Source organism: Chenopodium album, chromosome 7 (genome assembly GCF_948465745.1).
Source record: "Chenopodium album chromosome 7, dcCheAlbu1.1, whole genome shotgun sequence".
In the NCBI taxonomy this organism is placed as follows: domain Eukaryota; kingdom Viridiplantae; phylum Streptophyta; class Magnoliopsida; order Caryophyllales; family Amaranthaceae; genus Chenopodium; species Chenopodium album.
The window spans coordinates 7,736,928-7,760,876 of NC_137840.1; the positions used below are offsets into that span (position 1 = coordinate 7,736,928).

The 23,949-nt window shown below is 34.2% G+C and overlaps 1 protein-coding gene across 1 annotated transcript; it reads left to right on the forward strand.

Annotated features, from left to right (window-relative positions):
• Positions 1 to 1,233: 1,233 nt before the first annotated feature.
• Positions 1,234 to 23,263, forward strand: LOC145640866 (uncharacterized). Its single transcript, XM_081692097.1, has 2 exons — positions 1,234 to 1,568; positions 22,015 to 23,263. Exons 1-2 carry the CDS (start codon positions 1,363 to 1,365, stop codon positions 23,183 to 23,185), a joined length of 1,377 nt encoding a protein of 458 aa, XP_081548223.1. The 5' UTR covers positions 1,234 to 1,362; the 3' UTR covers positions 23,186 to 23,263.
• Positions 23,264 to 23,949: the final 686 nt, after the last annotated feature.

The window sequence follows — 23,949 nt, forward strand, 5'->3', positions numbered from 1 at the left end:
AAAGAAAAGAGGGCTATGAGGAATCAAACCCCGTCACATAGGAGAGATGGAGAGACAGAGACTAACCATTCCTCTATCTCCTCATTCCTCAGAAGAGGATAGATAGACTTAAGAGAGAGGCTAAAAGGGTTGTAACTTATTTTAAAAGCGTTTTCAATATCATTATTCCATTTAACTTTTGTAGTTGAATCTTAAACCTATTGATTTTTTGGGCAAATAGTACATATTGATATTAAGAAATACAGAAAACAAAGACTACCAACAATCTACAATATGCAAAAATTCCAAAAAGACACTTGCGAGCAAACTTTATTCAATCCAAGTTGGAGTACTTGAAATCTTGCATCCGCACTAGGCCCGCGATCACGCTTTGCACCCACACGAACTGCTCAGCAACCTATAGATAGTCTAGGTCGATCCACCAAAGAACTCATTTTCCTAAACCGTGGATGAGAAATAAGTCGTTGAAGACAAAGCGATTGACTCGAAGGCTTGGCATCTAAATGCAAAGTAGAGAACTGAAAACTGAAATCACTAACTTTTCCCACCAACTTATGTGAATTGATTGGTTAACGGTTAGCCAAATCGTTAATACTGACGGTATGGGTGTCTCATCCATAGGATTATCACTATAGAAATAGCAATCATGCACTCCGAACTATTGTGCGCCACGAGAGAAAGTGAGAATCTCTATATTTTTTGGAGGGATTTTCTTTGGTGGGGTAATCACTAAAAAAAAGGTTCCATAACAGAATTTATTCGTTGGTGTAACTGCTCTTAGACCACTTACAACAAAGATAAAATTCTCTTCTAGAATTAATTTTTGGGGTTAAATAACACCCTACCAAAGAAATTCTAGAGATTTTGTGAAAAAAATCTCCTTAGAATTTTTTTTCTCATATTTTGTCTTGCTAATTTTGATGTGGCCCAGAGAATGTTGAGAGAATTTTTAGGTTTGTTGGTGAAATAAAAAAATTCTTTATTTAAAAATTGGAGGTGGATGAAAGGGAATGGAAGAGCAAAAGTGAGGATTAGGGATTTTTTTTTCCTTCTTTGATAAGAGTCTTCTTATAGTGGCCATCAACTCACGAACCACCTAGGCATTACGATTTGAATAATACTACCTTTAATTTTTATTATTTGTAATTTTGGGTATTATTTGTGAGTTATAAAATATTCCAAAATTATAAATAATAAGAATAGGAGGTAGTGTATTAAAAACAAAAACGATTTACACATTTTTCAGTATATATCATAAAATAATTTTTTATAAGTGGTGAAACATTATAGTAAACCATTAAAAAAAAAAAAAACGAACTCACAAAAGAAAGTCCAGAAATAGAGAAAATATTAAAAACCAAGATGAGTTTGCCTCCATTTGTGGCTCTGAGAACAGATTTTAACAAGAGGTTTGTAGCTCTTGTAACAAATGGTGGTCGAAAAAATTGCCTTGAGATGTCTCCAGAAGCTGAAATGGTGGTGAACCCAAAAGCTAAGATCGCTGTGGAGCGTTCTACCGGTGGTCTCGTGCATATACGAAGCACTTTCAACAATAAATTTTGGTGCAGGTGCTTTCTCTTTCTTATTACTATCATTTTTTTCCTTTCTTTCTCAAATAATAGAGTATTAGTGTGTGATTTGTTGTTTTTAAAATGAAATTATATTTTTAAAATGATTTAGTTTTATTGAATTGCATTTTGATTTTTAATTCTGAATATGCCTCGTTTTTATTGGTATAATCTGTATTTGGCCTAGATGACCTAATTTATACGAAATAATTTGGACTAAGACTGAAAATTACTAATTAATGATAGTATGACTTATTTTTATCGACATATTTTTCACAATTATTGACACATTTCAATAATTATTTTGTTTTTTAATGTTAGATTTCAATTTTTTTTTCTCCTTATTTTATATGATTGATTCCATATGAGACTAGCATTATGAAACGAAGAGAGTATAAAATATGTTATTAAATACTCTCTTCGTTTTTAAATACTAGCTTGCTTCACTTTTCTTTTTCGATCGTTTTTAAATATTTGCTCAATTTCCTTATTTGGAAAACTTTTACAATATTTAATTAATTTCTCTCACCTAGTGGACCCAACATAAATCATATTTTATTAATTTCATATTCTCTCCCCTAATTCTCTTCACTACTTTTGCTTTTTACAAATTTTTATTTTTTCATATACCCCACCATCTCTATACATTATTACTTTCCCCAATTTCTACTTAAAATCCGCGCATGGAGAAATGGAGCTAGTATTTAAAAACCGTGGGAGTACGAAATAAGTATTAATATAAAGTTTGATATGTAACCTTTTTAAAACTTGTATGATAAACGAGAAAATACAAGTTGATATCTGATATCAACTTGTATTATTAATATCGTGGGTAATTCGGTCTTTTTGTCAGTTTAATGAGGGGCACTGTGGTCCATGCGAATAATCCAACTCATTTCCCGTTATGTCAGCCCCGTTCTAAGGGTTCAAAGGAAAAGTCGTAGTTAACGGAGAAAAAATCATTAACTCAAACTCGCCACCCACCATCTTCAAGCTTAACAATCGACCACCACCTGCCGCTTCACCAACCGACCACCAAAACCTTTAGCTTCACTAGTCCACCCCAGCCGACCACCGCACGACCTCCCTTTACCTTCACCAGTCGACCACCGCACATTCTTTAGCACCACCAGCCGACCGAGCACACTATTCGATCCTCGTAACACCACAAGTACGAGCTAACCCCTTCCCTAAGGGGTTTGTCTGGGCCCAATTTTCATAATTTGCTACTAGGGTGTCTATTGTTTGGCCGGCCAGTCGGCCGGATGCTTTTGATCCGCGAAGGTGGTCGATCTTGGGCATAGCCATGGGAATGGAGGAGAGAGAAGGAAGTAGTAGCCATGTGAGGGGAGGAGAGAGAAGGAAAAATTGGCCATACAGATTATCACTGCCTCAACCACCACCACCATACACACCACCATTTATCATGAATTCCTGCCGAACCACCGAAAAAGATACAATTTTACCTTCTTCAAACCAAGTTTGGAGCAATTTCATCAACAATTGAACCCACGAAGCTTTCTTCAAGCTCAATTTTCGTCAAATCAAACCCCAAAGTTGCTCCATTGTTAAACTCAAATACCATTGCTCGAAGACACGTACCATTTTGGGTTTAGCATTCCCCTAATTTATGTGTTATTTCTTAGGGTTTTCTCTAAGTTTGGTAGCATTCCCCTAATTTATGTGTTATTTCTTAGGGTTTTCTCTAAGTTTGGCGGCGAAGCCGCCGTCCAGCTAATATTCATGGAATAAGGGGGTTGTTGGTGGCGTTCATGGAGTGAAAAAGAAGCAAGTGTGGTGAGATCTTCATTTTGGTTTCATGGAATAAGGCGGTTGTTGATGAAAGTACCGTTGTAAAGTTTTATTAAAATAATTGGGCAAATGGTGTCCAAGTCACCATACCAATACTTTATTATTACTTTTTAGAGTTCCAGCCAAGTATTTACGAAACTGCCATAATATTTGTTGTAACATAAGAAGAATTTTCAAGGCTATAATGAAATTAAAATAATAAGATCGAAAAGATGATCTTATGACAATGAAAGAGTATGGTGTGTCGTGATGCAAATCACTGACTTGAAAATGAAATTCCGGCGCAATCGAGTTGCACAATTGTATTCGCCGACACGTTCTCTAAGGTTAACACACCACTTCCACATAAAGGCACTTTTGGGTGGAAGGTTGGAGCCAAGTAACTTATGCCCAATATAGAAAATGTGTTTAAGCTATTGTGTTTGATTATTATTATCAAGTGTATCAAATCAGGAAAATGATTCTTCAATATATAAAGATGGATGGAAGAACATGAAGAATCTCAAGCATCAATAAAGGGTGAATAAATCAGAATAAAGATGATGATTTAATCACCACAATCATCTTCTTAAATGTAGAGGTTATAAGGAATCAAAAGAGAACAAGAAAGGAATTCAAGAAGAAGGAAAAATGACGCTCAAGAACTCGGTATCCCACTTTCTCGGACCGGGCGCCCAACCGGGCGAGATCGCCAAGCAAAAAAATGCTTCTCACGCCCGACTGGGCGAGCTTGCCCGGTTTGCCCGGGCACAAGAGAATTTTTCGTTTTTCTTGAAAATTAGTTTCTACCTTTTTCCGCCCTGCCTGGGCGGAATTGCCCTGGCAGCCAGGGCAAGCAAGAAATAAAAAACTACTCCTTTAAACTTGTTTTTTTTCTTCCTTTATTCCAGCAATCCCCCACTAAAGGGAGAAAAGAAAAGTCAACAAAAGAACCGAGAATCAACATATGGGCATAAGAGGAGATGTAATACTTAACACTTAGATATTATTACATAAGTAATTTGAAATCTAGTGCTTAGTGAAATGAGGCAATGAACTACAAGTCTAAGGGTGGAAAAACCTTGAAACCCTTAAGACTCTTGATCATGGAGTGGACGAACCTTGAAACTCCAAAATTTAGTGCAAGACCCTCACAACACATACATCACTCCAAAAGTTTACTTGAACTCCGCGAAGTGATATGCTCTTTTATAGCCAAGCATATTCACCTTAGGTCTAGTGGAAGCTCTAGGAAATCCGCCCAAGTTTTCCATAGAAGATGGCTAGTCTTCACAACCACATAGGTGAATCACAAGCACTTCTCAAAAGTACTTAGTCAATAGGGTTAAATTATGTTCATAAGAACTCAACAAATGCTACATTGTAGCCATTAACCCCCACAAGACCACGTATTCAGTAAGAGCTTAACGCTCAACTTCACAATAATCATAAACAACGGTGATCCAAAGTTTTAGTGCATCCACTCAAACAATTGGATTCATTAAGAGTCAAAGGACTCAATCTCAAACGGTGGATCAATCAAGTGCGTCTCAAATAGCACCAACCAAAAATGGTTTATTGTTCCATTAAGAACTCAAAAGAGTTCAACCTCAATCAAGCATTACAACACATGCCATAGGGATAGGAAAGTAATTCTTTTCCACATGACCTTAATGCCTGTCCCCCTCGACATTTCCACAAATTGTCAAGGATTGTGTTACATGTCCCAAATTTCCTTACCATAGTGCAAAATTATTTTGCTAGAATACTTTTCCAATAAGGAAAACTAGCATGTTACCAACATCAACTTAATTTGCACAAATGGTTAGAAAATATATCACTTAGCTTTCACTATTAGGTGAATAAAGTAATAAGACAACTGTAGGGAATAATTTCAAGCCTTAATCCCACTAGCTTGAACCCCACTGTGATCATACACTAAAGTACGGTGGCGTCCAAAAGGGAAGAAGATAGAGCAAAAGAGTTGCCAACAAGTTTTTTTAAGGAACTTGTAAACCGTTCACGAGGTGAAGGTTACACCCCTTAACGATCCAAGAGATCGTCAACTCCATAAGGTCATGAACCAAATAAAGGTTCGGGGATGAAGGTACAAATCCAAACTAAAAGAGATTGAACCTGCCCTAATAATAGGCCTCTACTTTATTCTGCTCGTATTCATGTGCGCTTTCTGATTAACATACAATCAATAGGTTAACCCTAAACCTGTTTAATCTATGTCGGTTGAATTTAATGCACAAATAAACTATTATTGGCGATCACTTGAATTATAATCATATAACCCTAACAAGATTATTAATTATCTTATTAAGCGTGGTTGCAAGTACCAATTCCCTTTAACATGCAATAAAGGTGATCAAGCAATAAATAAATATCAAGCAACATAATAAATAATCAATATCATGAATAATAATTATAATAATAATAATAATAATAATAATAATAATAATAATAATAATAATAATAATAATAATAATAATAATAACAATTATAATCATAATCATGTTCATGTTAATATTAAAGCATAATAAAAATAGCAAGATCCTAGGCATGATACTAACAAGATTAATAACAAACCCTAGCATGTCACTAAGCAATAAAAATCAAACCTTTAACCCTAACATGATACTAACAATCATAAATATTAGGAAGAAAATAAAAGACATCATACTTTTAATCATACTTGATATTAGAGTTACCCTAGACATGATACTAGGAAGATCAAAACGCCCTAACATAACATTAGGAATCATAATAACAACCTAAGCATAATTTCTACATCATAATATCAATTAAAACCAATAAAGTACTTACGTGGATGCCTCATACCTCTTTCTAATAACAAAATACACACGTTAGTAACTTCAAGGAAAATAATAATCAAAACAATTAAATTAAATAATTGAAAGAGAGATTTGGGACCAAACCCTCAGAAATTAAAACCTTTCACGTCTAGGGCGAAGGCAACTTCGAATATGGCTAGGTGTTTCTAGATCTTGCGAATGCGGAATTTTGTATGTTGAAAACAAAGTTTAGAAAAGAATACTAAAGAATTAATGAAAGCTTGAGAATGAAAAGAATTGGTGAACGATCGGTGTAGATGATAATTGATGCTTGTTGATGAATGAAAACGGAGTTTTTGATACGATATTTATAGAGAAAATCATCCAAAAAAGATAATTTATCAAAACAGAGTCTGAAGACCACAAAAACACATTGGCGCCAGCCCTGGCTCATTGGCGCCAGGACCAATGGCTAGCGCCAGGCGCCAATGATGGCGTCTGGTGCCAATCCTGGTTCCAGGCGCCAAGGCCTGGGGTTGGACGCCAATTCGGAATTCAACGCGTTTTCGAAAATCTGATAATTTTACCGTACTGGAAGATAAAATAATATAATTTCAGTCGAAAATGCTATTTGATCTGATTAAAACTCTGAAGAATCCTAATTGAATTAAGAATGATAAAACCTTCTAGAATGTTCTAGAAGACTAAAACCATTCCTAATTACATTAGGAATGATAAATCATATTAGGCCCTCCCCTAGATCATTGGGCCGTACTTAAAGCTCAAACCGGGCCCAGTTTAGTAAATTGGCCATAACTCCCTCAATATTCATCGGAATTGGGCTTATAATATATCGTTAGAAAGGTCTTTGCAAGCCCCATCCAACTACACTACTATTGGAGCCATGTCATGGACCAACCAAACTGGATTGGCTGTTTTCTTAAAATAAAGTTTTCAAAAACAGAGAGGAGAGAAAAGAAAAGAAATAAAACTTTCCGCAACACTAGACCTTTCCACACTTTCGTTTCATTCGATTATGATTCGACGTGAAAGGTACTCATCACTGGGTTTTGTTTTGGGGAGACACAAATGGGTGTCTACAACAACGAACCCAAAGCTTGAAATTTCAAAATCTTAATCAAGTTCAATCCTTGAAAGTAACATAGCCGCATTAGTGAATTTTCTTCATTAACCATCAATTACCAACACTTGCCTTCCGACAAGTTTTTGAATAACTTTTCCCAGAGGCTAGTGTATTTCACGACCTTCGTACCTAAAAAGATACTTAGTAAAAGATGAAGCAAGTTTAAACAACAACATTAGTAATTCACTATTAAATTTGTAAAATATTGCACTACAACTATTTCACAAACGTATGCTATATATGTTAAAATAAAATGCAATGCATGTCACTACCACATTGCTAAAAGTATTAGCATAATCCACTCAAGACATACTTTAAGACCTCTTTAAAGTACACATAATTCATGCTAAAACATACTTCACTTTAAACGATAACATGAACAACAAATATCATATCATCGAAAAAATCTTTCCAATCACAAAACATGTATGACACTTTGGAAAAAACCAAAACTCATAATAATAATTATTATTATTCTCAAAATAATAAAACACATGTCGATCATATTCAAATTCGTGAAAATTGCTCAACAAAATGGAAAGATAAGAAGTTCAAGAAAGTTATTAACTACAATTACACATGTGATTCTCAACATCACCACACTCACATTGTAGAAATAATACAAAAGATATATATTACCTTGAAGCAAGGAGTGAGAAGCAAACTTAATCACAAGTATTAGACTCTCACAAGGTACTAACTAAACTCTTGTACCACTTCCTAGGTAATAATTTTAAGTCAACTCACACTTGAACTTCCAACTCACATTTCTTATCTTCAACATATGGAACTCTCCAATTAACTAGCATAAGTCATCACTTAAAGACTTAACAAGCTTCAACCACTAGAAGGAAACTTATCATCAAGGATAAGGATCCAAAATAAATGAGTCATCTAAGTAAGACCTACATTGTTCCAGTAAGACAAGAAAAGCAAAGTAACCTTTACTACAAGTTTAGCCTTGAACACTTCCAACCACACTTAGTGAAATTACATAGAAAAACTTTAGAAGAGATATTAGGAAAAGCACTCCATACTTAAAAAGATAGGAGAATTCTAAGCATGTTAGAAATGATCTAACCTATCCTCAATAGTTCTTCCAAGGTAGACAATCACTCATGTCATCAATTCACTAAATTAAGGAAACAAACACTCTTCAAACATAGAGAAATCAATTCAAGGCAAATAAATAAGAGTCTTTAGCATAACTAGTCACTTTCATGATTTGCATCAAATAGAAGAGAAAATAAAAATGATGCCTCCTATTCCTCTTATAGTCAACTTGTTTACTCAATAAACAAAATAAATACATATATGGGAATATAGCAATCAAGAGACATGAGAAATCCAAAATTCATAGCCAATCACTTAACCATGACATAATGCATAAAATTGCTAAAAAAAAACACTAAAGTAAAGGATCGATGCTAAAAATTGTAGTACATGGAGATACTCCAATAATCCAACATTCACATACAAAGTCATGAAGCATACTATCAATTGCTTAAAAAGCAAAAACAAGACATCAAATAAACCATGATTTTGAGTCCAACAATTATTCTCATATACTTTTCCCCCCACATTGGACGATAGAAGTCTTCAACTTAAGTATCGAAATTAGACATGGTGAACTCTAATCCTGTCACATGGGGCATAAAAGGACTAAATTCCTACTACAAAATTCTATACACTCATAGAATCATAACCCCCACATGCCAAAGTTAAGTCTAAAATCAAAACATAGTTGATTATGGAGGAAAGAATATGTGAACATACCTTCATGGTGCCTCTAATAATTTACCTTAGTGACCAATGATGAACAACCCAACGACCACCACTTGTATTGATTGCGCATCCACTAAGTGATTTGAGCTATTTGAAGCACATTTGGATCCATGTTTTTTACTTGAATCATATTGGCATCATGTAAAGATTTACTAAACATAGCATCAAAAGAAATACTACCTCCGTCCAAATTACTCGCAACTTTGGGGTATTATTTGTGAGATATAAAATATTCCAAAGTTGCGAGTAATTTGGACCAGAGGTAGTAAAATTCTTAAGAATCACTTCCCACACATAATGAAATCGATAAAGATTCCTTAAACAAATGTCAATAAAAAACCAAATTGAACCAAGTAAGAACAAAAATGAGCAAAACGTGCAACAAGAATTAGTAACTCTTGAAAACTCACTCTTAAGGTGACACAAATAAAAGAGTAAAATAATCTAATCATTGAATTAAATAATAATTCAAGCATTATCATACTCCCAAAAATTCATCACAAGGTTAACACAACTTAGTTAACAACTTAACACACTAAAAAAAAAAATCAAAAATAGTCACCAAAAAATTTCAAGAGTATTAAAAATACTAAAAGTAGTCATGCATTCCCGACAAGAACTATGGCACAACTAAGAGTCACAAAAACAACAACCACTAAGGATATTCTGAAGGGAATTATAGGTACTACGCAGCTGACAAGGTAAAGTCGTATCCCCTAATCAAAAATAATTACCTAAATCACTAGCTAAGGTAGATAGGGAAGTAGGGTCGATCTCCACAGGGAAACAAGTCTTTTTACTTCCAATTAATTATTATAATCTAAATTATTTAAGTAACCAATATTTATAATTAAGTATGAGACTAAACTACAAAGAATAAGAGTAGGGAGAAAACAATATATAAAGGGATCTAGGGCATAGGTTCACCAATAAATAATACTCCAGGGTAAAACATAGTAATCAATCATTGACATTGCATAAATAACATGATTAACAGGCTCTCGCAATTTATTAATCAATCATAGATCTAACAGGCTCTCGCAATTTACTAGATCTAAGTCCTCATTGAAAATAGCCTTTAATATCAAATTAACATCTGCTCGATTCATCAATTTAATATTGCTATACTTTTACAAGCCGCAATTGTAAAACATTAAAACAATCCAATAAGAAATTTTCATGCAATACTAATAATCAATAATAGTCAATCATCAATGCATCAATTAACCAGATTGTAAAGGGCTCTCGCTACTTATTACAATCACACAATTAAATTACCGGTATTAAATCTCATCTCTCGAATCTTGACTTAACCATTTATAAATTAACTTGCCTATTGAAACTAGACCTAAACATTAATTCTCATCTCTCGATTCTTGAATCAATATTGTCAAACTCATGCATAAAAGATAGGCCTAATCTAGTCACAGAGCATTAAATCAATCAATAGGAAATTAATCTAGCATTGATAATTAACAACAATAATTTACCCCTTCATATTATTTATTAGATCCCCATAAACCCTAGAAATTAAACTACTCACACATATTAAAAACTAAACTAATCAAAATAATAAAATAACTCATGATCAAAGGAATAAAATAAATAACTAAGATTAAGGGAAGAGAAATTGTTACCAAAATAAATTTGGAATTAAAAGAAAGAATTAAGAACAAAGGTTTAGAGAGAGTTTAAGAGAGAGAAAACTAAGTAGAGAGAGAAAGTCTAAGAGAGAGGTTAAGAGAAGAAGAAGTGGTCTAAGAGAAGAGATGACCTCAATTAATCGTCCTAAAAACGTACTTAAACTAAAACAAAAACAACTCCTAATTAGAAACTAATTGCTCGACAAAAGTGCTTCTCCAGAAACACGCGCCCGATCGGGCGCGCCTTTTTTCTCGCATGCTTTTCTCGCTGCATCGCCCGATCGTGCTAAGCCTCGCACGATCGGGCGCGCCTCGGCTTGCTGCGCATCCTGCCCTTGCACGCATCCGCCCGATCGGGCATATGCTTGCCCGATCGGGTCCGGTCTTCTTCTTCGAGGCTTGGACTTCGATTGGGCTAGATTTCTCGGCCCAATCCATATTTCCTCTCGGGTCTCGAATACATGGTCCAATTGCCTCCTGATCCAAATAACCGAGCCCTTAATCACCGGCTCGATTACTCTAGCCGGCCTTGGGCTCCAAAAGTGGTCGTGTTCCTCCAATGCTCGTAGTCGCTTCATAAAAATCCCGAGAAAATGCTCCAAAGGTGCAATTCCCTGCAAAACTTAACCAAAACTACGAAAACGCTAGAAAACACATATTAGTAATAAAAGTGGCCCGAAAGGGCCAAAAACACTACTAATAATGACCACGGGACGGGGGTAAAACACTATATAAAACGGACACATCAGCAGCGGAAAAACATGAATCATATTCATACAGTACCTAATCCTAAGATCTAATGCATAACACATAAAGAACATATAATCGTACCTTTGAAGCGTGATTCCACGTGCGATCGAGCAAGAACAATGGGAGATAAAGAACCCAAAGCGTGATTCCTCTACTTGGTCCACGGGCACAAGTTAAGACCTCCACTAATGCTAGTTAGTTGCAATCGAACACTTCAATTGACCTTCTATGGAGAACTGTGAGCAACGAACCACCACACGCGCCACCAAGGTGGCCGGCCGTACGGACGAGGGGAGGAGAGAGAAAGCCATGAGTTAGAGAGAGGAATTAGGGTTTTAGGATTGGTTGCCTTAATGTCAAAATACACTGTGTGAATTATGACTACTTTAATGCAACCCTAGGCATGGATCTTATTGATAGATCTCATCTCTAAATAAGAGCCCATGTCAAAATCCCAAAACCTAATTCTAATCTAACTATGCTAGCCCAATCCATTTCATGATTAGTTAATTGCTCATGAGGCCCATTAATGGGCCTCTAACTTGCTTAACCCAATACCCTTGTGTGTGACCTCATAGGATCCATTCTAGCGGGCTTTGGACTATTTGACTAGTCCAAATATCATCTCTCATAGTCTAGCAACAGATGATGACGCCCCAAGAGAACGAACTTATTATCTCCATAATAGTGATCCTTGATATATCTAGTAATTGCACTTATCAAAGACATAACTCCTTCAATCTCCCACTTGTCTGAGACAAGTGCGCAATATTCAAATTCCTTAAGTCAATGTGTATCGATTTGATAATATGATTGCATCTCATGTCGTGATCATATTAGTCTACAAATCTTTTCTTGAAAACCGAGTTAGAATTACAAAACAAATGATTACTATGTAATGCATTTGAGCACGACCATGCATTTTCTGAATTCTCCCTCTTCAAGGGGCCAAGACACATTCCTAATTAAATAGGTAGACTCAATCCAATCTTGTGGCAACCAAAGCTCCCACTCAACTTTTGAAGTAACCGGGAAACATCCTTTATAATCTCCAGTTACGGGCAGACGTTTGAATGTACCACAGTCAAATCAGCCATTGAATGGAATCAGTGTTCCACTCATGTCAAAGGAATCCACTAATATATCCGGAAGCTCTATACTTGAACTTCAAAGTAGGTCTATAGTTCGATCATGCATCATTCATGCATACCCATGTGATTGACCGAGCTTCACTACGCTCCTATAGCCCATGAAACTGCGCTATCCAATCAATCTTAACATGCTAGTCCATTAATTGAAATCATTTATGTCCAATTTAATGATTTCGAACTAGGAACTTAAATAATATATGAATTTAGTTCACCTGTGGGGTTTCATTCACCAGGTCATCAACCTGATGAGCCCATCAATTCATAATTATTTTGGACATTTTATTTAATCTTGAAACCACGATTAAATAAGATTGAAACTTTGTTTCAATTGATAAACATAATTCTGCAAATGAATGTATTACACATGTAACTTGTTTTTCCCCAAAAACAAATACAACTTCTAATTACATCATTTGCCTCAATCCAATTTCATTAGCATGTTTCTCATGCTTTGGAAATGGAAAGGGTTTACTAAGTAGAGTTCATGAGACATTCTCATAAACATGAATTTTGCAATTTCTAAATCTTATAATCATTTTCATCTCCATACGCTAAGAATTTTCCTTCGCCCTTTCGCAAGGAACTCTGGAATTTCTAATTTGTATTCCAACGTTATATTGGATTTTGATTGATATCTATCATCACTTGTTCTAAAAACACGTGAATCAAATAGACGAGTATAGTCCATGACATGCGTGATGCATCCTTTGCATATTGCATAAGGATCATCACTCAAAACCTTAATTTCATCAACCTTTCTCAAAGTATTGAATCATTAAGAAACGTGTCATGTTACATGGGATTGAAACTCCTTTCAATATAATGTTGAACCTTATAAGAATCTTATCAATGTAAGCTTCTTAACCAAACTCAGACATCCTTCGAGACCTATCTCTATAGATCTTGAATCCCAAATGTACTCATCATCCTCTTCAAGGTTTTTCATACAAAATGCACTACCCACCACTTGACTCTTCAAGAAATGAATAATTTGCTCTTTATACTAGACCAAGAAGACTTCATAGCTCCCACTAAACATTTTGTACACACAAGACCTTTTCTTCATTTTACGAGAACATCAAACGATTTGATTTACTCACAAAATTAAGAACACTAGCTCCATGATGCTATGCATCCCTAGGATTATTGGATCTTCAAACTTTTGATTGTATCATATACAAATCTTCTTTCATGAACAATTTCAATAAAATGTTTTGAAGTCCATCTACCAAATCTTATAAGGTAGTAATCACTAAAATATCTTTAATAGATCTTTGCAACATGACTAATGTAAAGTTTTCGTCGTAGTCATAGTCATACTTTGAATTAGTTGAATCCTTTAACAAGTCTTTTCTTACTTAGAAAACATTTTTCTTTCTTGTCTGTTTTACTTATAATGGGTCTCACCCAAATAGGCAAATTATTCAAGTGTCATACACTTGCTCACAGATTTAGAATCTATTTCAGATTTCCTGGTTTTTAAACCACTTGGAGTTATAACTTGTCAAATCATCTTTGTTACTTGCATAATCATCATGCTCCAAAATAAATATTTTAGAACTCTTAGTCAATATGAAATCATATTTCTTTGGCTAAGTTTTACATATGCTAGTCATCATTGTGGGTTTTTATGCAACAATTGAAACTCATACAACAACTTTGTTTAGCTTTCAATGAGAAACGACAATTGAGGATGTGCACTTGGAATGTACTACCTTCGACACATGGTTATTATTCCCATTACACTTAATGAGACCACGCGTTGTCATTTGTAACATGAGGTGAATCATGCTCATATTGTTGCTTTTATTCGATTACTTCTTGAATTTCTTCAAGATTTTCGAAATCACTTTTCTTGAACTTTTTAAGGCTTTCAAACTTTTCGAGATTCTTATACTCCCACTTGCCTTTTGAGGAGGCACATTTAGCATAGGGTGAACCAATCATGGTTTGAACCACGTTTGTTTGTTGCTTTTCTCGAACTCTTTTGAGATTTATACTACTCCCACTTGACCTTTTGGAACAATTTCCATAAGGGCACCTACTTGAGCAAAAAACATTTTGTGCTAAGTATGATTTTTGTAGTAGTACCCTGTGCTCTGTATAGGAATTGATCGTGCATTAAACGATTTAATACAACTTTTATTCCTTGCTTTGTAGAAAGACTTTATAAGAACTCTTCTTATCCATATCACATATGAAACCTTTGCTACATTTTGATTTGACCTATGTTTCTTTGTTTAGTTTTTTAGCTTATCTTAAAAGTATATCCCTCGAACAATGGTTGGAAGATAGGTAATTTCATCCATTATCAAAATATATCTTATATAGATTGATAGCTCCCTTCATAAACACTTCACAAGGTTTTCTTTCGGAGTTTGTCGTAAAACGATTTCACGACTATTGGATGTTTCTCAAGGTTTTGACTTAAATTCTCATTATTACGATCATATCGCAATACTTTGAATGTGTTGCCAAGTATATGTCTTGAGTTAAATTTTCACAATTACAATCATATTGTAATGAAATCATTATCTTGTCAAGTTGATACTGAACATTTTGAACTTTTCAAAATTTTCACTTCCATGCTTCAACTAAGCATAAATAGTGATCATATCACAAATGAAGTTTCATTTTCCGTCTCTAGCCTTTGAACCTTTGGTTTTCTTACATCGATATGTATTCGACCTCGAGTTCGCATCATCATTTCTCTAAATGGTGACTTTTCAAAATTTCAAATTAGAATGATAATTACATATATCAATGGATTCCTAATCTAATGATATTGAAAGTCGATCCCTTTGGATCTTTCGCATGCAATATTCATTTTCGTTCGAATTATTTGACATTTTAGAGACAATTTATATATATAGAAATGGTTTAATTAATTCTATCATATAGAACTTTAAACTTATTTAGCAATACAAAACACATTATGACTCAATGAAGCATAGAATAACATTTATTCCACGTTTTTGAATCTTCGATGCTTAGTCATTACTAACATTGAATGGTGTTTTGATAATGGCAATAATGAATAACATTTACTTAATTCTAGCCAATAACAAGGTAAGGTGAAATATAGGTTCTACTTGTAAAGTTGCAACTTTTGCTTCCAGACTCGTAGATTCTATTAGTGAAGTAGCAACATTTGCTTCTAAACTTGTAGATTTATTTCTCCCTTAGCCATACTTCTTCATTTAGTTCAACCTTATTCTCAATGAGAGAGAACTAAACAAGACATCATATGTCCAAGAAGTAGCAATGTGCTAAATTAATTTCTATAATATACTTCTTAAATTGGAACATTTCCATTCTTTTACCTTCCAACTATATGAGGTAGTTTCTAATCAATTGGAATTGGTCCATTTAATTTTGAAACATTTGTTGTTCATAACAACTTTTAGCATGTAAGTAGTTCTAAGTTTGAGAAGTAGAAACTTGTTTGCACTTCTTGGCCTATAACTTCTTAATGCAATCCTCATATATTCCTAAACCTTTCCCATTTGAGCCACTCAGAACATTTCTCTTAGGTTCAAAATGATGCTTTGCTTAACTACTTTAAGCACTTTTCATGATTTTGCTAAGTCTATTAATCATTATTCATAATAGAGTTTAATCAACTATTTAACTCTTATATAAAGTAGATGAAGAATAGCTTCATTTGATCAACTTTTGATCATATAAATTTCCAATCACTTTCTAATATTCAATCATATTGAAGATAAGAGATTTTATTGGACTTCTATACTTGTCTTTTAGAGGGTTTGTACCTCCCATCTCATTATATTCCTTGAAACGCTTTTCAAAATGAAGATGTGTTGGAATTTTACTCAAACATTTTGAATAAAACTAACCTTAGACATATGACATAGGTTTCTAAAACTTGCCCTTTAGAACCATCTTACCAAAATTGGAATATAGGTTTATGGATTATCTTTTAACCTTTTGAGAACGTTTCTCAACTTTATTTCCAATCGAGGAGATTATATATAATAATAAATTAGAACGACATGTTACTTGTAAGTAAACGCAAAATTCAATTATGTTTAATAAAATTTAAAGTACCATAAGCGAATTAATTTGGTAACTTTAAAGCATTTATTCAATTTTAATTTGATCCCTATTGAATAAAATGATTCCAAGATCCTTTATTTGTGCAATAATTGACTAGACTGAGGCCCTACCATCAAGTATTGCATTTTCAAGGTGAGTAAACTCTTTACTGATTACAACTCTTTGTAACTCTTGGTTGAATAATTACACATCACATGTTTAATTATAACCCTTAGATTCAAGGTTCTAAACTCTTTAGGTAACCTTGTTGAGTATAACCAATCAAAAGTGTAAAATTTGTTTTACCCCCACTCCCCTAAGATATAATATGACACCCTGCTTTGGCATGACCCATCATAAATATCAAAGGTTTCATGGGGTTTTTGATTGGAAAAGCAACCTCAATATTACTGGGACCTAGATTTATTATGTTGTGATTAAATAGTGAACTCTAGCGCATCATCTCAAAACATCAATAAAATCTAATATGCATAACAAACTGAATGCATAAACAAGACATAGCATGACCCCTAATCCTAAGAAAACTAATAAAGCAAAAAACTCCCACTTGAACCTTCATGGATCTCATCTATCTTGCTCCTTTGGGCCTTCACTCCATGGATTTCTTGGATTAACTGCAACCTGTAATTATACTCTATTCTATCTACTACTTAAATAAAATGAAATAAAATTACAAAAATACTTTATCGGTACGTAGACCGTAATTAGATTACAAAAATACATCACGATGCGCAGATCGTATTTAGCAATCAACTGGGCCATACTAGTCATTATATAGCAATAAACAATATCATATATTATAAAATTGCCACATAATAAATCACTCATCATGCTTTCCTAAACTACAACATCGAATGATCATAATTAAGGAAACATGGCATCTAAATATCTTATATTTTAATTAATGCAATTAGATAATATCATATATTATTCATGACCATCAATAAAACATCGTATATTTTAAATTAGTCATGAGATAGAATCAAATCTTATTTTAATCTTAAAAGATAAATCATATTTATCCTCAAAGATTATCCTAACAAAGTTAGGAAATTCTATCCTAATTACTAGCCAATCACAAAATTTTAAATCAATTATATCCAAAATTAATCATGATAATCACATTATTTAAATCAATTATTATCCTTTTGGAATATGCTCAGAATATCCTAACAAATCTTATCCAAAATTAACCACTTTAATTATGGATAATTACCAATTTAACAACTTTAAAATGGATAATATCGAATATAACAACTTTTGAAAGATTTGACTTTATCCTAAATTAAAAGATTTTATCCAAATAAAATCGATTTTATCTTTCAAAATAAAAGATCATATTTTCAAAATATTTTATCTCATCCAAAATAAATCATATTTATCTTGAAATATTTTTAAAATATTTTTTTTTTGAAAAACGTGCACCAGCCACCGTGGTGTGGCTAGCCAAATACACCGTGACGTGTACGCTACTCTACAGTGGTGCACAGCAGCAGTAGTAGTGCCATGCAACTGTTACACGGTGCTGCTGTTGCTGCACCCCTGACCCGACCTGCTGTCCTGCCCCGCCCCTCCCTCTGGACCAGCTGCAGCGGCAGCCGCCGTGGCTGCGCCACCCAGCCGCGGTTGTCGCTGCTAAAAAACCTTTTTTTATTTTTTGATTTTTAATTTCAATAAAACAAAACATATTTTGTAAAATTAAATTAATGTTAATGTGGTCCAATTAATTTCAAAATTAAACACATTCAATCTTGAAATTAGGATTCTTCATGAAATTAATCCCCAATTTAATTTAACTCTTAAATTAAATGATTTGATCATGAAAAATTCATAGTTTATCATGAAATCAAATAGATTAAAATCATTAGTTACATAGTAAACGAATAAAACCAAAACACAAAATTCATAATTTAGGGTTAGGGTTTCGAAATTTTCGAAAAAATAGGGTGGGGGTTCGAAATTTTTGAGTAATCTAGGGCAAAATTTGGATCTCTTCATGGCTATTTTGAGCATTATTAAATCACATTTAATCAATTCCAAGAGTTAAATCACATTTAATATAATAATTGACCCATAATTAAATTATTCTCCCTCCTAATCGAATTAAAATTGTGGACTATCAAAGAATTATAGTCAATACGCGTAAATGCAATAGGCTAACTGATACCACTGAAGGGAATTATAGGTACTACGCAGCGGAAAAACATGAATCATATTCATACAGTACCTAATCCCAATATCTAATGCATAACACATAAAGAACATATAGTCGTACCTTTGAAGCGTGATTCCATGTGCGATCGAGAAAGAACAATGGGAGATAAAGAACCCCAAGCGTGATTCCTCTACTTGGTCCACGGGCACAAGTTAAGACCTCCACTAATGCTAGTTAGTTGCAATCGAACACTTCAATTGACCTTCTATGGAGAACTGCGAGCAACGAACCACCATGAACCACCACGAACCACCATGAACCACCACGAGGGGAGGAGAGAGAAAGCCGTGAGTTAGAGAGAGGAATTAGGGTTTTGGGATTGGTTGCCTTGATGTCAAAATACGCTGTGTGTGAATTATGACTACTTTCATGCAACCCTAGGCATGGATCTTATTTATAGATCTCATCTCTAAATAAGAGCCCATGTCAAAAGCCCAAAACCTAATTCTAATCTGACTATGCTAGCCCAATCCATTTCATGATTAGTTAATTGCTCATGAGGCCCATTAATGGGCCTCTAACTTGCTTAACCCAATACCCTTGTGTGTGACCTCATAGGATCCATTCTAGCGGGCTTTGGACTATTTGACTAGTCCAAAGATCATCTCTCATAGTCTAGCAACAGATGATGACGCCCCAAGAGAACGAACTTATTATCTCCATAATAGTGATCCTTGATATATCTAGTAATTGCACTTATCGAAGACACAACTCCTTCATATTCTCCATGGATAAAATACACATATGACTCTTCACAAGATAATCACATAATTCTCATTCAAAAACTTCTCACATTTAAAAATTGATAGAATCAACACAAGTTATTGAGAAGAATTATGCAAATAGAGCATTATTATGTACATGAACAAAGTCTCCACAAGCAAGACAAAAATATATATGTATATCAACACGTATGTACCAAAGGTAATAGACTTTGACATTGTATCATACTCCACATCATACTCATTGTAACAAAAATCATAGTAAAACTTATAAGACCTACATTTTAACAAGTCTTAAATAAACATGAACTATCTATCAAAATAGGCATGTAAAAAATTAGGTATTCACCAAATTGCTAATAGACATTGATCTAAAACAATAGCCCTAATATATATGCTTACCCAATGAACAAAATAATCCAAATGTTCATAAAACCAACAAATTGGTAAATAAAACTAGTTAACATATTTCTAAGTACTAAGTTCAAACCATAAGTATAGAACAAAGAAATATAAATAATCATACCATATGTAATATCACACATATATAACATGGATTATGCATTAGCCTATAAACTAATAATCATGTAACAAACAATTTATGGACAAAATAATCAACCAACATTATAATTCCATAAATCACAACTCATATATTTGCCAAGATGATTATTAAAATTAAAATCACATTTTTAGCATAATCAAATTAAGATTAGTTTAGAAAGGACCTCCCTTGAATTAATTCAATTGTCAAAGATGAGCATTCTCCGTCGTACGCCCACAAATCCTCTCCAAAAAAATGCAGCTCAACTTTGAAGCCGTAATTCCCAAACGTGAGCAGCTATCAACGATCCAACTGTTGAAAATGAAGCCTCATATGTCCCAAACAAGATCCCAAAATTTCAGCCAAATCCGAAAACAAATGACCTTCGATCGGGGACCATCTTTGGGACTGCTTCCAGAAAAACGTGAACATAATTTTTCTTCAAAAATTATTTTTCTTTGCACATTTAATCTTTTGATTAATACCCAATTAGAAGCCATGAAAATAATAATTTTGTTTTCAAGTTGTTGTAATATAAGAAGAATTTCCAAGGCTATAATGAAATTAAAATAATAAGATCGAAAAGATGATCTTATTACAATGAAAGAGTACGGTGTGTCGTGATGCAAATCACTGACTTGAAAACGAAATTCCGGCGCAATCGAGGTGCACAATTGTATTCGCCGGCACGTTCCCTAAGGTTAACACACCACTTCCACACAAAGGCACTTTTGGGTGGAAGGTTGGAGACAAGTAACTTATGCCCAATATAGAAAATGTGTTTAAGCTATTGTGTTTGATTATTATTATCAAGTGTATCAAATCAGGAAAATGATTCTTCAATGTATAAAGATGGATGGAAGAACATGAAGAATCTCAAGCATCAATAAAGGTTGAATAAATCAGAATAAAGATGATGATTTAATCACCATAATCATCTTCTTAAATGTAGGGGTTATAAGGAATCAAAAGAGAATAAGAAAGGAATCCAAGAAGAAAGCAAAAAGACGCTCAAGAACTCGGTATCCCACTTGCCTGGACCGGGCGCCCAACCGGGCGAGATCGCCAAGCAAAAAAATGTTTCTCACGCCCGACTGGGCGAGCTTGCCCGGTCTGCCCGGGCACAAGAGAATTCTTTGTTTTTCTTACAAATTAATTTCTACCGGCAGGGCGGAATTGCCCTGGCAGCCAGGGCAAACAAGAAATCAAAAACTACTCCTTTAAACTTGTTTTTTTCTTCCTTTATTCCAAAAATATTAACAAACTTGGTTGATATCGGATATCAATGGAGACAACCTCATGATAAACTAATATAGAGTATTTAATTTAATACATCTATTGTTATGGGAAAAATACAAGTTAATCTGCCAGATAAACGAATTTTTGTTAATCTGATGACATTTTTGTAAATATATTGAAAAAGCAGGGTCATTTATTCAGTACTTTTCGTGAGCTGTCCAAAAACTGTTTGCTTTTTTACTTTTATTGTTTGGTGAGGAAATTACACATGTACCCCTCAACTATTACCTGAAAAGACGCATATACCCCTACTGGTACTTGAAAAGACAATTATACCCCCAGATAAGGAATTGACTGGGTATTGCTCATTGTTATGCTAGCTAGTGCATTGATATAGCAGTATGTCAATATGTGTGTAATGTTTGGGCGTTTGGCAATTTTTATTTTTATTTATTTATTTATTTTTGATAACTTGGGCGTTTGGCAATTGTGTTAAGGATTTATAATTATAATTCAAAGAAACCTATAGTGAAATCATTGTAATAATCTAGCAGCGTTGTAACTTTTATAGATCTTTATGTATGCAGCGAATCCCAAAGTAGTGGTTATATTGCAGCGACATCCGATGAACCAGTGAAAGATAAGTCAGCATGGAATTGTACATTGTTTAGACTCAAATTTTATGGCCAAAAAGTTTCATTGTATCATGTTGGGTCAAACTCCGATGTACAAGTTAGTACTATAGGTGGTCAATTGTGTTTGAGAGTTAAAGAAACAAATTGTACTAGCAGTAAAGATATATTTACGCCAGTTGATTTAGCATCTGTAGTGATACTGCCTAAACTCGTGACGTTCAAAGGCTTCGTGAATGAGCGTTACTTGCGTGGTAGGTGGGTTCAACGTCACGAGTACAACGAGTTTTCCGGGGCGGATGATATGGATACAGCCAGCCACTACGAGATCTTTGTCACTGAGACCGGAGAGATTCGCGTAAAGTCTCTCTTCTTTGGAAAGTATTGGAGACGTAGTCCTAATTGGATTTGGGCTGACACTTATGATACTAGTTCTAATAATCCTGACACATTATTTGAAGTGTTTAAGGTCGATGACAATGTCATTGCTCTACGCAACGGAGGCAACAAAAGATTCTGCAAAAGCCTGACTACAGAAGGCAAGACACGTTGCTTGAATGCTGCAGCAACGAGTATGGAACTTGAAGCGCGATTAATAGTAAGTGAACCTGTGATCTCAAGGAACATTGAAGTCCAATTTCGGCTTGAGGATGCTAGGATTTATAACAACAGACCCCTTGTAGCCGCTAATGTTACAGTTCCCAACAGAACAACGGTGGCGCATGAGATTGTGAAAGGGGTGAGTTTTAGTAAAACTCGGGTTAGTACATGGAGTAATACTACTTCCTTGACAGTAGGTGTCAAGGCAAAAGTGACAACCGGAATCCCCATTATCGCTGGAGGAAAAATTGAAATAGGGACTGAAATGTCAAAAGCAATACAGTTCGGACAATCTAATGATTTCTCCAATGATGTCAAAACTGAATACAAAGTCCCTATACCTCCTATGACAAAGGTAACTATAAGGGTGCTCGGGACAGAAGCCATGTATGATATTCCATTTTCTTACATTCAGACAGATGTACGCGCTAATGGGGACAGGGTTACAACTAAGTTTGATGATGGTATTTGTAGGGGTGTTGAGTCCTATGGCTTCATCTATGAAACTGTATATGAACCTCTGTGATTGTCGATTGATCTGCATTTTTATTTACTCTTTGAGAAAGCTTAATAAGCTGTTTCATTTATGTATTTACGTTGTTGATGCGGTTCTAAAGGCATCGAAGATCCGACTTTTAATTACTATATCTTTATTAATGGGATGTATGCCTATCAAATTAGTGTTTCAATTAATAAAAGTGTGATTATTGAAACTAAAATTTGAACCTATTATTTGTTCAGTTAATTGAAATTGCAAAACAGGTTCTCGAGATTACAAATCCCACAACCTTGATCGAGATTTCATAGAAGAACCCCCAAGCCGGCCACTATTACAAAACTAGCTTATGCAATAGTTTTGAGGCAATGCCTATAATTTACAGTTGTATGTGTTCAATTTGATTCAATTAGCAACACTAGAAGTTAAAATGTAGTATATTTACTTATATATAATGCAATGTTTGATTATAAGTGTTGCATGACTTGCATCTAGTGGGTAAAATTTGCAACAATTCATTCCTGCATTTTAAAAGTGTTGCATTTTTAATTCAAGTCTACTATTATTTTTTGGATTAACAAAGAGAAAGGAAAAAAAAGTGAGATTATTTCTGTCAATTATTTTTATTTAATTTTTTTTTTTATTTTTTCTTTTTTTTTTTTAAAAATAGCTAGTATAAATCAGTGTTAAAACCCAGAAAGCCAAGATTTAAAAATAAAAAGGAAGTATAAAATTCTACGAAAACACAATGTTTAATCTCCATAATATAAATGAAATAAAATTATCGAGTACAA

What these genes read in the sequence shown, in the direction of transcription:
- LOC145640866 (XM_081692097.1), top strand. Translation starts at nt 1,363, where the DNA reads ATGAGTTTGCCTCCATTTGTGGCTCTGAGAACAGATTTTAACAAGAGG. An exon ending in AACAATAAATTTTGGTGCAG is followed by an intron (nt 1,569 to 22,014) that starts GTGCTTTCTCTT and finishes TTATGTATGCAG; the next exon opens with CGAATCCCAAAGTAGTGGTT.